Source organism: Alligator sinensis, unplaced genomic scaffold, assembly GCF_000455745.1.
Source record: "Alligator sinensis unplaced genomic scaffold, ASM45574v1 scaffold1159_1, whole genome shotgun sequence".
Taxonomy (NCBI): domain Eukaryota; kingdom Metazoa; phylum Chordata; order Crocodylia; family Alligatoridae; genus Alligator; species Alligator sinensis.
In genome coordinates this window covers 407880-424504 of record NW_005842942.1, presented here as the reverse complement: position 1 = coordinate 424504, position 16625 = coordinate 407880, and the positions used below count along the sequence as shown (strand labels likewise).

Here is a 16625-nt window from a genome sequence, read left to right as displayed (position 1 = left end):
CAATTCTGGGCGCCGCACTTCAAGAGGGATGCGGATATCCTGGAGAGGGTTCAGAGAAGGGCCACTCGTATGGTTAAGGGCTTGCAGGCCAAGCCCTACGAGGAGAGACTGGGGCACCTGGACCTTTCAGCCTCCGCAAGAGAAGGTTGAGAGGCGACCTTGTGGCTGGCTATAAGTTCATCACGGGGGCACAGAAGGGAATTGGTGAGGTTTTATTCACCAAGGCGCCCCCGGGGGTTACAAGAAATAATGGCCACAAGCTAGCAGAGAGCAGATTTAGACTGGACATTAGGAAGAACTTCTTCACAGTTCGAGTGGCCAAGGTCTGGAACGGGCTCCCAAGGGAGGTGGTGCTCTCCCCTACCCTGGGGGTCTTCAAGAGGAGGTTGGATATCCAACTAGCTGGGGTCATCTAGACCCAGCAATCTTTCCTGCCTATGCAGGGGGTCGGATTCGATGATCTATTGAGGTCCCTTCTGGCCCTAACATCTATGAGTCTATAAATCTATAATCAACAAAATATCTAAATTTGCATGCACAACCTAGAAGTATAGGCATTCAAATAACCATTTATATGTAGAAATATCCAATATCCAATACTAAAATCATAATAATATAAGAACACATTCCCCTTTCTTTGAAAGATTTAGTCCTTAGACATTTATTTCAAAGTATTAGAAAAATTGCAGATAATTTTACACACACACACTTTTGAACTATCACTGGAAGACAGAATCAGCATTTCCAGGATGACGTGATCAGGTCATTTGCAATACACACAGACCATCTATCAGTGCCCATTTATTTATAATTAGGACTTTGACCCTACACATAGCCCAGAAGACTATGGGCCTACCTTTTTGGCATGCCACAAGTTAGCCCCGTACCCTCCTGAAGTGCCATTCTGATCTCATTCCCCTGCCTGATCCTCTGCTCTACTTTCTGCTTCTTTCCCTGTGCTCCCTGCCTGATTTGCTCCTTCACTTTTTGCTTCCAACCGTATTTGCTGCTGTGATGCCTGTCCCCTCCCTGATCTGCTGCATACCATACACAGAGGCTGCCTGTGCCATTTGTAGCACCTGTGTGCAGGTGACCAACCATGGTCTAGAATCTATGAAAGGGAAACAATATTCTATAGTTAGTGGTGACTACTTCTCCAAAGTAAAGTACAGTATTTTTTCAGACAGGTAAAATGATTTTTAGTACATGCCATACCCTGTGTCCAGGAGGTCCCCAGTCTCCTTCAAGACCCTTTTGACCGACAGGACCTGCAACACCCTATAAGCATGAACATAAATTACAAACACAACCACCAAATAGAACAGATTTACAGAGAGAACATGTAGGTTGTACAACTGTTACAGTCTTATTCTCCTTTCATTTACTTTACAGGACAATTAGTTAAGTTGAATGAATCCTGATTTGCATAACCATTTCTAAAGGACAAAAGCATAGAAGGGCATCATGCCTCTCATTCTTTTAGGGGCTCAGTTGAATTTTAGCAAAGTTTACTTGGCACCTAACACAAAAAAATATTCAGAAACATAAACCCCGAAACGAAAATATGAATCCATTGTCTTCAATGCTACTAGCCTCTTTTATATCCAACTCATTTCTGTCCTTTTTTCTGTGTTAGAGGAAAGACAGTCTTGTGTTAAGATCTAAACTAGCAATGAGGACTTCAAGGTTTTATACATTTTGCATTTCCAGATACTGCATGCACTGTGTCACATTAGCTATTGTTGTACCAAAATTAAGCTTTTTACCCTTTCTGCAGAAGGGACAAAGAAGGGACCCTACACTCAGTAGAAATCCTGTCTGACCATGAAGAGGTATGGGCATGTTCCCAAGTGAACCCTAAGTCACTCCTTTTCAGAAGGTTTAGGAAAAGAGACCAGAAATGAGGATAAAGAAAGTGTGCGCGGCACCAGGGGTGGAGTAGGAGCAGGAGCTCAGTGAAGTTTCCTTGAATTGCTTACTGGCAATTCTTTTTCCTTCTTAGGAAAGGCAAAAAAAATGTTTTAGTGGGTTGGAAATGTGTGGTTTATACGAAAACATTGGAACAGATTTTTTCATACGAAAACACCAGAAATGGATTTTCAGAAACTTGCATCATTGGCTTCCATCCACCTTAATTAGGAGTTTAGTCAGTCCAAGGCTCGCTGTTTTTGAAAATTCCTTCCATTGTAGTTTAAAATAAATCAATATGATAAAGTTCAAGATGTTACAAGATGCTAACTTAAATAGATTTCCATCATTGGAGGGGGAAAGAATACTTACCAGTTTTCCTCTGTTTCCCTTTGGTCCAGTTTTCCCTGGAAGGCCAGGATTCCCAACTTCACCCTAATTCATTATGAAATAAAAATGTGAAAATGGCTATTATGCTGAAATGTGAATAACTCATGAAATACTCATTTTTATTTATGCATTAATTCAAGAAACCTGCCCACATGCAGGTACATATAAAGGACTTATACATAATAAAATTAGACTCTGATTCTTATTAAAAATGTGACAAAAATATCTTTTTTTTTTCTTTTAACCAAACACACATACACACATGACGGGGCTTTAGTCCTCAGGATTTTATTTCATGCCCTCTAAATTGAAATGGTGGATTCTTAATTGAAATGCCACCATGGAGGGAAGAAATTCAGTGCTTCAATGAGTTCCAATTAGGTTTATTTTTAATTAACTGAAACAAATACTTCATGTTTCCATTAATTTGAATAGCCACAAATGAGCCGTCATAAGACTGTTTTTCATCATTACTGTTAATTGTACTATTAAATATTTTGAATTATTTTGCTAAAATTGAATAGACCAAGCAAAACTAAAGAAAAAGTCATTATACAAGAAAAATTTCTCCAAGTGCAGTATGTCAAACATGCTTTCTAGGCCTGTGCAAGTCAGCAGCGATCCGATCCGGCTTCAGATCCGGCCGCTTTGGATGGCAGTGATCTGATCCAGAGCGCCGGACTGGGTTTCCGCCTTGATCCAGCCAAAGTGGCTCCAAAGCTTCGGAGCTGCCTCAGAGATCCGGCCATAGGGTATAATGGGGGAATCAATGAAATATCTATAACTTTGTTGTTTTCTGTCCGATTTAGATGAGACTTGCAGGGATGGTAGCCTCTGCTGAGAGCATGAAACCTGCTAAGTTTCAAGGAGATCAGTGCTGGGGTTTGGAGGGAACTGTACCCCAAATTCTTGAAAGCCAAACTCATGTCACAGCTGTGTGTTACACTACAGGGGGGTGTGAAAACTGCAGGGGTGGTGGCCCCTGGTGAGGCCACAAAGCCTGCCAAGTTCCAAGAATATCGGTGCAGGAGTTTGGGGGGGAACTGCACCTCAAGCTGCGGACAAGCAAAATTCGTGACATGGGTGGCACTGTGCGTGTTAAGGCACAGCAGGGTGACAGCTGCAGGGATGGTGGCCCCTGCTGTGGCCACAATGCTTGCCAGGTGTCAAGGAGATCAGTGTAGGGCGGGTTCTGGGGCCCTGCCAAGTTCCAAGAATATCGGTGCAGGAGTTTGGGGGGGAACTGCACCTCAAGCTGCGGACAAGCAAAATTCGTGACATGGGTGGCACTGTGCGTGTTAAGGCACAGCAGGGTGACAGCTGCAGGGATGGTGGCCCCTGCTGTGGCCACAATGCTTGCCAGGTGTCAAGGAGATCAGTGTAGGGCGGGTTCTGGGGCCCTGCTGCTGACAGACAAAACTTGTGCCATGGGTGTTTGTGGGACTGATTGTGTCCATCTTGGGGCAGTTGATTGTCTGTATTGATTCTTTCCTCTCCTTAGCCTGGTTTTGTAGGTGCTAACTGATGGCAATTAACTGGCTACATTAGCTAGCTACTGTGTATTGAGCTGGTCCCTGAGTGAATCATGATAGCCTGACGAAGGGTTTTTGAACCCGAAAGCTTGCTTAATAACTATTCTCCAACCATTTGGGTTGGTCTAATAAAAGATATCAAATTCACCCAAGGAACCTTGTCTGCTCATGATTGACTGGTAACACAGTAGCTTAGCAGCCAGGCTTGCAGTAGTGTCTCCCACACCCCAAGACAGACACAGTCAGTCCCACAAGCACCCATGGCACGAGTTTTACCTGTCAGCAGCTAGGGCTGCAGGGCCCCAGAACCCCCTAGCACCGATCTCCTCAACAGCTGGCAGGCATCGTGGCCGCAGCAGGGGCCACCATCCCTGCAGCTGTCACCCCACTGCGCCTTAACACACGCAGTGTCACCCATGGCATGAGTTTTGCTTGTCCACAGCTTATGGGGCAGTTCCCCCTAAACCCCTGCCCCGATCTTCTTGAAACTTGGCAGGCTTTGTGGCCCCACCAGGGGCCAATCCCCTCTGCAGTTTTGACCCCCCTGTGTTGTAACACATAGACATGACAGAAGTTTTGCTTTCAAGAATTTGGGGTGCAGTTCCCTCCAAACAACTGCACTGATCTTCTTGAAACTTGGCAGGCTTCATGCTCTCTGCAGAGTCTACCACTCCTGAAAATTTTATCTAAATTGGACAAAAAACAACAAAGTTATAGATATTTTATTCTATCCCATTATACCCTATGGCCGGATCTCCGAGGCGGCTCCGAAGCTGCTCCAAAGCTCTTCAGAAGCTCCAAACTGCTTCAGGAAGCCTGACAAGGCCAGCGCTTCAACCCGGACATGCTGCTTTGGAAGCACCTGAAGCTTCTCTGGATCTGAAGTCCTGTCTGAAGCCTCGCACAGCCCTAATGCTTTCTAAATTATGGGTCCCTGAACAAGACTAGCATTTTGACTCATCCAGTTAAATGATTTTGGATGGGAGAAGAGAAAAATATAACACTGTATGAGAAAAACTATGAAAAGAATATTTATGATATTTTATATTAAATGATTGCAAATCACAGTTTTTTTTGTTATTGATTCTGCTTTTTATGTATTTCCTTCTGAAATACAATATAAGCAGACAAGTCCAGTTCCAGAATCAGGTGCTGAACAGTAAGATAATGCCAAAGTCACGGTTACTTTTTTTATTCAATGATTTCTAAAATGCCCTTCACTCTAGAGCCCTGGTTTTAACAAATTAGGGCTAGATGAAATGTCTTGTGTAATATGGCCACAAAAGGCTGTAGTGGGGAGTAAAACCTCTTATGTTCCTCTTACAGGGGGAGAAGCAAAAGCAGAACTGCCCAAGACTGATGATGCTAGTGTTTAAATGACCTACCAGTCAAATCTTCAATAAACCTGACTGTCTCAGGGGCCATTTCAGTGGGGTGAATAGATATAGGGCAGACCTAGGGACATACAAATGAATGGCCGGGCTCTCTACTTCACTACTTTGAGTGCTCCTCTAACCTCCTGCTCTTTCCTCAAGGCAACCATCACAACATGATTTTCCCCAGCAAAACACCAGTCTCATTTCTGCTCTTCTGATCTACTGTGAAGGATACTGGCCCTTTTTAGAACTAGAAACCATTAAATCACATTCAACAGTTTTTCCTTTAACATCAATAAGAATGATTCCTAATACAAGTGCTCTTCCTAGTCTTCTCATAAAACATCAGGAAAATGGGTGCCATTCATACCAAAAACCTATCAACAAAACTTATTTCCATCTTAAAAGAAATACTGAGCCTGAATAATATTAGTTTTAAGCTGGTATGAGTCTACTAGCTGTATTGCAGTTGGACCATTTCCCTGCTGATGCAACAAAATGGAGACGCTAGCTGATTTGTTTGAAAGCCAGAAAACTGATATGACATACGGTACCTTTGGTCCGAAATCTCCAGGCAGTCCATATCCCTGTAAACCACAAGTTAGATACAATTAAATTCGTAAGTCATATTGGGATTTTTTTTAGCATAGAGTACATACACACACACACACACACACACACACACACAGATGCAAACAAACTTTTACTTTGTTATTTTTATTTTGGCTTGTTCAAATCACAGAAGTAACTCAATAAAAGCCATGTGACTATCACTGTGGTAAGTACAGAAGAGAACCAGCCCTGGCACAGGAAAATACTTGAAGCCTGTTCTGAATAAGTTAATTTCACTTCAGTTTCTGAAAGGCAAGGATTTCTTAGGGTTGTAACGTTTACTGGACCCACTCCACAGTTGGGATAAAATTAGACAAGCTTTCTAAGCAAGATATTCTTTAGGTCCGAAGCATAAAAGTCAGTACAGCTTAGCCAGCCAGCAAAAAATAATTGCAAGAAGGAGAAGAGAAACATCCAGGGATGGCAGACAAACAAGAAGCAGAAGAAAAGCTCCTGCTTACTGGGAGATCAAGTTGCTGCTTACTGGGAGATCAAGGCTGATAAAGGAAGGTCATTACACACCAAAATGAACTCTTGCAGAAAAAAAAATATAAAAGGACAGTTACATATACAAGATTAGGAGCACATTTCTCCCACAGATAACTCCAATGTGTTGCTGAAGTATCTCCAATCTTCACTTCATTTTAAATAGGGAATGACTGAGGAATAGACAGGCATAACAAGCACATTTGTATTTAATCAGTGGTATCCAACTGGCAGCCTGTGATAGGCCTTTACATGACCACGCAGCTTGCAAACACTTAACATACAGCTTGTGCATGTGACATGCCGTTGTGTGACAGGGAAAGGTTCGGGGGTCCATGCACCACTGGTGTAGTCCATGTAACAGGGATCAGGGTCCATATGATACTAGCCCATCCTGTGGTGGGGGCCTGTAAGTTTTGCAGTCTGGGGACCACATTCCAGTGCTGCCTGTGGCCCCCAACTGCACTGAACTTGGACAGTGCCCTGCTTAACATCAAGATTATAGATAAATCTGTTGATTAATTTCCCATCACTTGTTACACCACTAATTCCCAAAGAGTGTGTCCTGGCACATTAGTCGGTCACAAGAACCATGGATGTGTGTTGTGAGATTCCCTAGTGTGATAGGGTAAATGTTCTCCTCCCCTGTCTCCACCAGCTACTCCTGCTGCATCTGCAGCTGCTGCCACCTTCCCCCACCCTTCTTAATCTCCAGGGCAGGTCCTGTGCTGGCTCCCCTCACACTCTCAGCAACACAGTCTGCTCCATGCAGACAAGTGGGTGGATGCACCAATGGAGCTGTACTTTGTGGCCCAGTTTGTCTTATCTACTCCTCCCACACTCTGGGGCTGCAGGAAGGGCCACAGGCAGTGGAAAGAGCAGGGCACAGCAAACTGAGGTCCTGGCCCCACTACCCTTAGGCAGCACCCGCTAGATCAGTGATGCTTAACTTTTCTAGTCTCAAGGCTCCTGCTTCATACCTTTAGTGGGGAGGAGGGGGAGATACCTATGCATGCACAACTTTTTGGCTGTAAGAGTGAAGTGTGCTGCCAATCTTAATCCAGAATAAAAGTGTGCCCCAGGTATCACAAATTTGAGAAACACTGTGTTACACTTTGCTTAACCGCTTAGATTGGATGCCATTTGGGACAGAGACAGTACCCTCTCAAGTATGTTCACAGTGCCTAGTGCATTGTGGATTCCTCTAAGATAATACCTTTTCTTTTGTTTTGTTTTGTTCTTTTTGCATACAACACACCATTTCCACCCCCCAAAAACCAGATGCTGGAAATTACCATGTCCATTATATGCACAGAGCTGAGAGTTGCCTAAATTCAAGCCCCTCACATACCCCTCCCCCTTCCCCCACCTTGGCGTCTCTCTCTCAGGAAAAGAAACTGATAATGGAGTCGGGTATCATATATGAGATCCTGTTTATTTGCAAAGGACATACATGTCTTATTTCCATGAATATATGAGAATTCAAACAGGCGATACTTTTCTTGCTTACAGCTCATTCAGGATCTACAACTCTCTTTTCTCTCTCTCTTTCTAACCCAGCCTTTTCTCAGCCTCATACTTCCTTTACCAGGGTCAGTGCTCTCTGCATTGGTGCTTTTTCAGTTTTTCTAATCTTTTTGGCTGGCTCTTCCTTAGTAATCCAAACACACAGAGAGCTCTACCAATTAAATATTCTAGCCCTTGCCTCTGCTAGCTCAGTCTGCAGGAAAACCCCTTGGTTCACAATTGAGAAATTATCTGGACAGGCCTATGCCAAACCCCTAGAAACTTGAGAGGGCTCACCGGTTTCTCACATGGAAAAGCCCATGCAAGGGGGGCCTGACTTATTTTAGTGGAAGATGATAGTAAAAAATAGGAGGACATATGGAAGGACAAGAGTGTTGCCAATTCCTAAATTATGTAAAAATAAAACTGAGTTTTCCATATCATGCCATTTTCAAAAACTTACCTTTGCTCCTTTATTTCCCAGTCTACCATACTGAGTAGGGCCATCTTCTCCCTAGGAACAGAACATTTCATTTAAACCCACCCTACCTGATGGCTGTACTCTATTATTGTTTGTATTTCATTTACAAGCCTGTGCAGCAACCCAAGAACCTTGAAGGGAGGATGTAATTAATTATGGGCAACCTACTGTGGGGGTGCAAGAACAGTAGTTTCTACTCCTCTCTGCCTCCTACCCCCAACAGCCAGTGCCAGTGAGCAGAATCAGAGGGGAGTGCAGTCTTCCTAGCCTGTGGAATAAATATGTTCATACAGGAAAGGGGACAGAAACGGTTAGACTTTGTCTCTGACCTAACCTCTGAATCAAATCAGCAGTGGGCAGTAAGAATAGGTGCTGCAACATCTCTAAGGCTGGCACAGTTGAGCAGTTTAGAGATTGCTACTTGGCCGTCCAGAAAAGGATATCAGAACATTTCCCCAAAGCACTGAGACTGCTTTACAGTGCACAATGCCCATGCCTCACAGAACATGGAGGGAGTATCTAACCTAATCATCATCATTGTCATCATTAGAAATTGAACAAACCTACACCTGAATTCTCCTCTCAAATAGTACAAAAAGAATCTGGATCCAGACTGCCCAAATGGTAGTTTCTCTGAATTAAAAAACTGATCAACTTTCCCATCCTGCTTTTGTCCATCTCCTTTCAGGTAGTGGTAGTAGCAGCAGGAGTATTATTACAATAGTATTCACCAGGTGATCTGGGCTATAATTTGATTTTACTAGCATCTATGCCTATTCAGCATAACTCCATTAATATTTCTGAGAGTCACTTCAAATCTACACAACTATAAGCAAGAGCAGAATTTGGCTTTAATTGATACGGAATGTCCTAGGACAAGTTGGTTTAGTCTCTGGTCTTTGGCAGCCAAGTACAATGAATACCTGGCATTAGCTGATCATAACAATTAGAACTCTGAATTCCCACCTCCTTTTCCCGGGGCAAAGTTTTCTGCACTGAAAGGCATTAGGTGCTGTAACTAAATTACAGTGCATACAGATGAAAATGATACAAACCTGCCTTCCCCGTTGACCGGGTAGTCCACGCTCTCCTTTCACTCCTGCATTGCCAGGTTCTCCCTGTTAAATAAAAGTAAAAAGATCATCATGTGTGTGAAACACAATAAAACACACTTGGCCTAATTTGGTTTTCATTTCCATAAATGATCCACTGATATCACTGGAGTTAAATGTAAAAGTAGAAAAAGCAAGATCAGAACTGGGTGGCAATCTAAAATGTGTGCACAATATCCATACACAGACACAGTACATCTAAATATAGACCAAAATAAGGCTTAGAACTGAAAATACCATCTTAACTCAATTCTAAGAGAAGGTCTTCAGGGGGAAGCCGACCCAGGTTGCAGTGTGCATGGCCCCAGCCTAGCCCCATAGCAGCAGTGTTCAGCTTGCATGGCTGCTATGGCTGGCCTAGGGTTGTGCTCCATGCCCTAGGCTGTAGCATTCATGGAACAAGGGCAAATGGCAGGGAGGGGGTCAGGGCGAGGAGGCAGAGGCAGGATGGGAAGCAGAGGTGAAGGGGACAGGGAAGGCCCAGAAGCTGTAGGCGGAGGTGCAGGAAGGGGGCAGAAGTGGCAGGCACAAGAAGGGGGCAAGCTGCTTGACCTCCCCACATTGCCCCCACACAGCCTGCCCCCCCTGCAGTAGTGGGGAGGATCAATTAAAGAAGAACCCCCAATAATTAAAATTATATACTTGGAAAATTATAGCAAATTTATCATTTTTCCATGTATAGAATTGTAGCCCGGGTGGTACGTGGCTGGTACCCCCACTTCAATCGAAGGGATGTTCGGGGGTGCAAGAGTGCTGGGGGAGTGTGACTGCCTAGCTTAAGCCAGCTCACCTCCCTCCCCTACAGAGCAGAACAGAGGACCATGGACACCCAATAAGGTTTAACTATTTACAGATTTAAATTTACAGAGACGGTAAATCTTATTAAATATATACACAGGCAATAATAAATGAATATGGCAGACGAAGGCACTCTTTGAGCATAGACCTTGAACCTCAGCAGTCTTCTGGTTAGTGTACAGCCCCTACCCTCAGCAGGTTCTCAATAGTCAAATGTATGCTCTCAATACTCTGAGCATACATAAAAAAAAGACTACATAGATATTACATTCATGTGTTGAATTTTAAACACATGGAAGTAAAATAATAGATAAGGGTGCTCTAGCAGACACTTAATCAACTGAACCACTAGCAGGCAAAACAAGATAGTTCCTGGGCATCTCATAACACAACATCAAAGTAAACAAGTTTACAGTGAAGGATACAACTGGCAGGCTACAGCAGTATAAGGAACAAGGGCAATCTTAAATGGTTATGTAATACAACAAAAAATGGTACAGCAATTGTGCCAAGAAAAGGAATAACACAAGAGAAAAACAGTTTACCATAAAGAAACACCGTCAACCACAACTAATCCACATGACTAGAACGGTAGGGCTGTGGAAAGCTTCGGTCCTTGATTCAATTTGGAGGAGATTTGGCCCAATTCAGTGGCTGAATCTCTGAACCGAATCAGAGGACCCTTTAATCTCTCCAAATCGAATCGGAACCCTCTAAATCAATTCAGAGAGATTCGAATGTAGAGACAGCATTAAATGTTTTTTCTATATCCCTCTAGGTATCAGAGGCTTGTGAACACTGTGATGCTGGGGCAGACAGAGCGTCCCACAGAAGCACGGGGGGTTCCCCGTGCATCTGGCAGCAGACCCGGAAGTGGACCAGAAGTACTTCTGATCCACTTCCAGGTCTGCCAGGGAGTGCTGGGGGGAGGGGGGGCGCTGTGCCCCTTCAGCTCAGCAACTGGTTCCTCCTGGGTCTGGGGGGACACCCGGAGTCCCCCTGCAGCCAATCACCAAGCTGGGAGGGGGCCACCAGCGCACTCTGCAGTGGACCCACAAGTGGACTGGAAGATTCATCTGCCTCAGCATCACAGCACTCATGAGCCACACTGGTACCTCAAGGTATGTAGAAAAAACATTTTAAAGCTGTGTCTATGACCGAAGCGCTGATTCTCTGAATCAGCATCAAATCTTGAGATTCGGTGGAATCGAATTGGGGACAGTGATTCTGAATTTGAATCTGAATCAAATAGGGCCTGTTTCACACACCCCATAGAATGGCTCAGTAACCACGAAGCCTCCCCTGGCAAACAGGGCTCTTCACTAACCTTCATAGGTACCCACCTTTAGTCCTTGGGAGTTTCTCTCTTCCCCTCTGTAGGAGACTTTGGGGTTCACACTAGCTTGTGGCTCGCAATCAGGACCATTTCTCACCTAAGTAAACTCTCCCATCACAAAGGGGTCCTTCCCTCCATCGTTGAGCTTCCCATCAATCACCAAAAAGGGGGGGGACCCTCCTCCCACGTGGAAAACCCATCTCTTCCCTTCCTTGGGACTGCAGTCCCCTACCCAGGTACCTCATGACTCCCCAGAAGCTCCGGTGGGCTTGGCTCATCTCTAGCTCTCTCTCTGTTGATTTGGCTGCCGGGGCATCCCCCTCACTGGGATGGCCACTCCATCCTGCTGCCACTTGCTCCAGGAAGGCCCAAGCTGCTTCGTGCAGCTACCCAGGCCTATTAGCCCTCTCAGGCCCCAGGCACCACTCTGTGTACCATGGCGCTTCTGCCTCTCACAGGGAAGGGAACCTGCACTGACTCATGCAGCTGCAGGGTCCCTTCAGCTCCTTCCAAACCCAGGCACCACTCTGTGCACTGTGGGCCTTTTCCAGGCCCGTGCACCGTTCTGTGCACCATAGGGCTTCTGCCTTTTGCCTCAGGGTCTCTTCAGCTCCTTCCAGGCCTGTGCACCGCTTTGTGCACCATGGGGCACAACATTTCTTCCAGACTTAGATTTTGTAAACCTTCAAGAAAAAATAAGCCTAAATTTTGACCTGACAACATGCTTGCAAACTCTTTTCAGAACAGTAATTCAAAAGAAAAGCACCAGGTTCTCATTTTAGAAGCCATGGCTTACCAGTGTTAATGGAACTAACAAGCAGATCCATGAGACTCAAATCAGCATCATATCACGGCCAAAAAATAACCATAAAATATTTGAAATATAAGTATTCTCTCTCTTGGCTAGAATAGGTGAGCAATAGATCAAGGTTGGTTCACTATTAATTGTATTACTGATTAACCGTAAATCCTGGATACATCACGTAACCTCTCTCTATCCCTTTCAGTCTATAAACACCCAACTTCATAAAGCATGTTATGAGTCTTTAACAAAATATGTTGCAAGCGTGCAAAGCATTAGCATTATTCTTATCTAGAAACTGCAACGTAGCAGCCTGTTAAGAAGAACTGCTCTAGAAGAAAACCTAGCAACATTTGCTTACATAAGCAGTGTTAGGATACTGGGTACTAGGACTGTGTGAAGATTCTGTCCCTGATTTGATTCGGCAGAGATTTGGCCTGATTCAGTTGCCAAATCTCTGAATCCAAGTTGAATCAGAAGACCCTTTAATCTCTCTGAATTGAATTGGAATCCTTCGAATCGATTCGGAGAGATTTGGTGATTCAGACATAGACACAGCTTTAAATGTTTTTTCTACACACCTCTAGGTAGCAGGGGCTCATGAATGCTGCGATGTTGGGGTGCATGGCGTGTTCCACAAAAGTGCAGGGGGCTCCCCAGCACGCTCAGCAGCAGACCCAGAAGTGGACCAGAAGCACTTCCCGTCCACTACTGGGTCCACCAGGAAATGCACTGCGGTCCCCCACCCCCATCCCCTCCCCTCAGTGACTGGTGCCTCCTGGGTTAGGGGAGGCATCCAGGGTCCCCCTGTGGCTGATCGCCAAGCCAGAGGGGTTTGGCCCCCCCCCCACGCTCAGCGGTGAACCCAGAAGTGGACCAGAAGTACTTCCGGTCTACTTCTGGGTTCACCACTGAGCACGCAGGGGATGCCACCCCCCCAGCATTGCAGCGATCACGAACCACACCTGCTACCTCAAGGTATGTAGAAAAAACTTTTAAAGCTGTGTCTATGGTCGAATAGCTGATTCTCCAAATCAGCATCAAATCTTCAGATTCAGATTCAGACAAATTAAATCAGGGACAGTGACCCAGATCAACTAATCGAATCACTGTCCCTGATTCAGGCCAAATCTGAATTGAATAGGGCCCATTTCGCACACCTCTACTGGCTGTAGAGTACCAAATGAGCTGTACAGTACACAGGTAACAATAGTGGGTTTATCCTCTTTAAAGGGGTCTGAAGGACTGTAGAACCTGCAATCCAAAGGCTTAAAAAAAGTACAGTAAACCTTACTGAAATGTATACATGTATATTCCTGCCAAGATCAAGGGTTTGACTTTCAGTGTTACTTGAGACTTCTTCCTAAGGAAAGACTTTGGGATCAAGCTCCATAGCAGATCTTCAGGAAGGAATAAGTGAATGAATTTAAGATATCTACAATCAAAAAGAAAAATTAAAAAATCCTGAGACGCATCCAGCACCATACAGAACAGGCCTTACTTTGCTTCCTGGCATCCCAGGATGTCCAGTACTCCCTTTAGCACCCACAGCTCCTGGTATACTCTGAAATAAAAATAGGAGATATAAATGTTATGATGTAAAATGTATAAAGTGTGAAATCAATTTTTCTTCTTTTTTTTTTTTTAAACAGACCAGTGACACAGAGACTTCTGAGGAAAGGACAGTTGACCCTCTAGCAGACAAAGTAGTTAGCACAGGTCAAGGAGAAAGGTTAGTGTTGTGGGTAAATACCCTGGCCTGGGACTCTACGAGATCCATGTTCAGATTTCAGCTCTTCTCTAGGCTCCCTATGAGACTTTGGGCTCACATCTTCAGTCCCTATCTATGAAATGGAATGACTAACACTTGCTTTCTCTATTTCTCACTTACGGTAAGAGTTGCTTCTTACTATATGTCTGCACAGTGGCAAACAAACTAGGGACCTAAACTTGGGTGGAGTCTATAGGTGCTACCATGCCAACAACAGCTTAAATAGGCAGCGGTGGGAGGTGATTTCTTTAGCAGCCTCTGGTACAATGAGAGAGAAAAGCATATCTTCCTCTCTTCTGGATTTGATGTAATGCAAGCAAACTTAATTTTTCAATTGTCTGGCTTTATAAAAACACTGCTACATCCATCAGCATTTCCCAACAGAACGGTGGCGGCAGAATGACACTCATCCATGTGGGTCTGACATAATGCTTCTCCTGAAGACATCTGTTAGTGAAGGCAGCCAAAGAAACTGTGGTTAAATTCCTTGGTTGAAGTCTGAACAAAATTCTTCCTCTCCCTCTTACTAACATAATGGCAACATTTAATAAATAAAAGGCCACCATTTCTTGGACAGGCATAGCACATTTTTACTAGCATCTGTTAGGCAAATTTTTTTCCTCTGTTCCAAAAGAATATCAAGATATATTCCTATACTGTGCAACTGAGTCTACTTGTTAAAGAAAAATTTCCACAATAGAATACTGCTCATTGACATGGCATTTCAGTCCACATACACCAGAAATACCCTGGGCCCTGTTTGACCTCAGGTATGTTGTTGCAACACCTACCGCACTGTATCATATTAGCCCTGAAATCCGATAATCAATGAGAAACACCCCTGTGTAAACAAGGGCAGAAATGTTGCCCCATTTCCTGCCTGCCTCACACTTTTGTTTAACCATAGCTACTGGTATAATTGGAAGAGGTAGCTTTCGGGTGCTATGTAAGAGCAGAGGGAGAAAGATGACCTCTTTCCATAGGTCTGGTGTTGCCTTCAAGAACTTCCGGTTCTTGCCTAGTGTTGAGATGGCCCTGGGAATGCAGTACCTCTGAAGGGCCCAAACTTAATGTGCCCTTGTTACAAACATGTATTTTTAAATTAATTGCACAAAAGCAAAGGCAGAGGGCCAGCTTTTTATTCTACTTCAGTAGTACCTACATGAGAAACCAGCCCACCCTCTTTAGAAGCTCCTATAGGAAAGCATGCAGGTAGCTTTCCGTTGGTATATGACCTACAAAAGAGGCAGTGGAAAGCACATTTCTTCTAGTATGGACAGATATGGGGACTGCCAACTTTTTGAGGACATGCACTTCCTCCACAAAGGTATGCAGGAGGACTCGAAGTAGGTTGGGTAACAGACTAAGGACAGTGTCTACCAGGGAGCTCATACAGGGTGCTACTTAAGTAGTCTAATTTAGCTATAGTTACAAAGTCTATTCTGTTTTAGAACATAAGCAAAAAAGTGATGATGCCAAAAGGATTTGCTTCAGGTTAGACTAATACTTATCAAATACTGGCATGCCAACTCAAATAACAATATTAAAAACCTTTGGACTATGGTGTACAGGTTCTGGAATGTAATGTTGTTGGGACCCCATAACTGAATCCTATTATGAGAATATCTATCAGAAGAGATTTTGCTTTCTCTACTAGCTCAGAACTGAGTTTATAACATGATATAGCCACAGTGCAATTTGGAATATATACCACCACTTAATGAAAGGAAAGTTTGGAATTGAAGGATCATGGACTAGAATCCTTCCAGTTCATACTGTGATAGAATTAGGGAAAAATTAGGAAAAAATTTGAGTTAAATTTTTCATCTGACTTTGTGTTGGATGTACTTACATGGAAGGAAGCAGATTTATTCACCTATAAAGCAAATATATGACTTCCAAAAAAAAATTGTATGTACTACAGTGAACTGTATTAAAACAAAGATAGATAACATTTACTTCTCAAAACAAAGAAGGTGCTGTTTTACAAGGAACTGAAAAGCCAACAATTTCCTTGTGGAGAATGACTACTGAAGGCTTATTATGAGACACAGTATGTAGGTCATGGTTTTATGGGAGACAGCATGGCTTGTTCCTTTTGCTGTACCTTTCACTCAACTGGGAATCAGGAGAGCTGGCTTCTGCCACTGATCTGCTCAAGTCCTTGAGCAAGTCCTTCTTTGCTCCTCCTGTGCCATTCTGTCCAGCCTCCTTAGACTTAGCTGTTTGGGCTCTTTCTTACAGTGTGGTGCCTAACTTAGTGAGGCCTTAATGTGGGTCCAGTCTTGTAGACAAACAACATAATATTAGTCTTGTGTGCTATACAACACATTTAATAAAAAATTATGAATGTAAAACTTCCTTGGGAGACAGACCTTGAACAAGCTTTAGTTAAATCATCCCCCCAACCATTTTGAAATGCAGGATGCTGAATATATGTGATTTGAATTAGAGTGGTTGTCAGGGAGCCGGCCTAATTAAAACACTGCCCCTCCCCCTGAAGTACATGTTATAG

General features: G+C 43.9%; 1 protein-coding gene across 1 annotated transcript in view; it reads right to left on the bottom strand.

Annotated features, from left to right (window-relative positions):
• LOC102376655 (collagen alpha-6(VI) chain-like) overlaps window positions 1-16625 on the bottom strand; it is a 101572-nt gene that overhangs the window by 27780 nt on the left and 57167 nt on the right. The window contains exons 24-29 of the mRNA XM_006036285.3: window positions 13841-13903; window positions 9347-9409; window positions 8274-8324; window positions 5761-5793; window positions 2281-2343; window positions 1216-1278 (exon numbers count right to left, since the gene is read on the bottom strand). Coding sequence (XP_006036347.2) covers window positions 1216-1278; window positions 2281-2343; window positions 5761-5793; window positions 8274-8324; window positions 9347-9409; window positions 13841-13903 — 336 coding nt within the window. The remainder of the gene's footprint in view (window positions 1-1215; window positions 1279-2280; window positions 2344-5760; window positions 5794-8273; window positions 8325-9346; window positions 9410-13840; window positions 13904-16625) is intronic.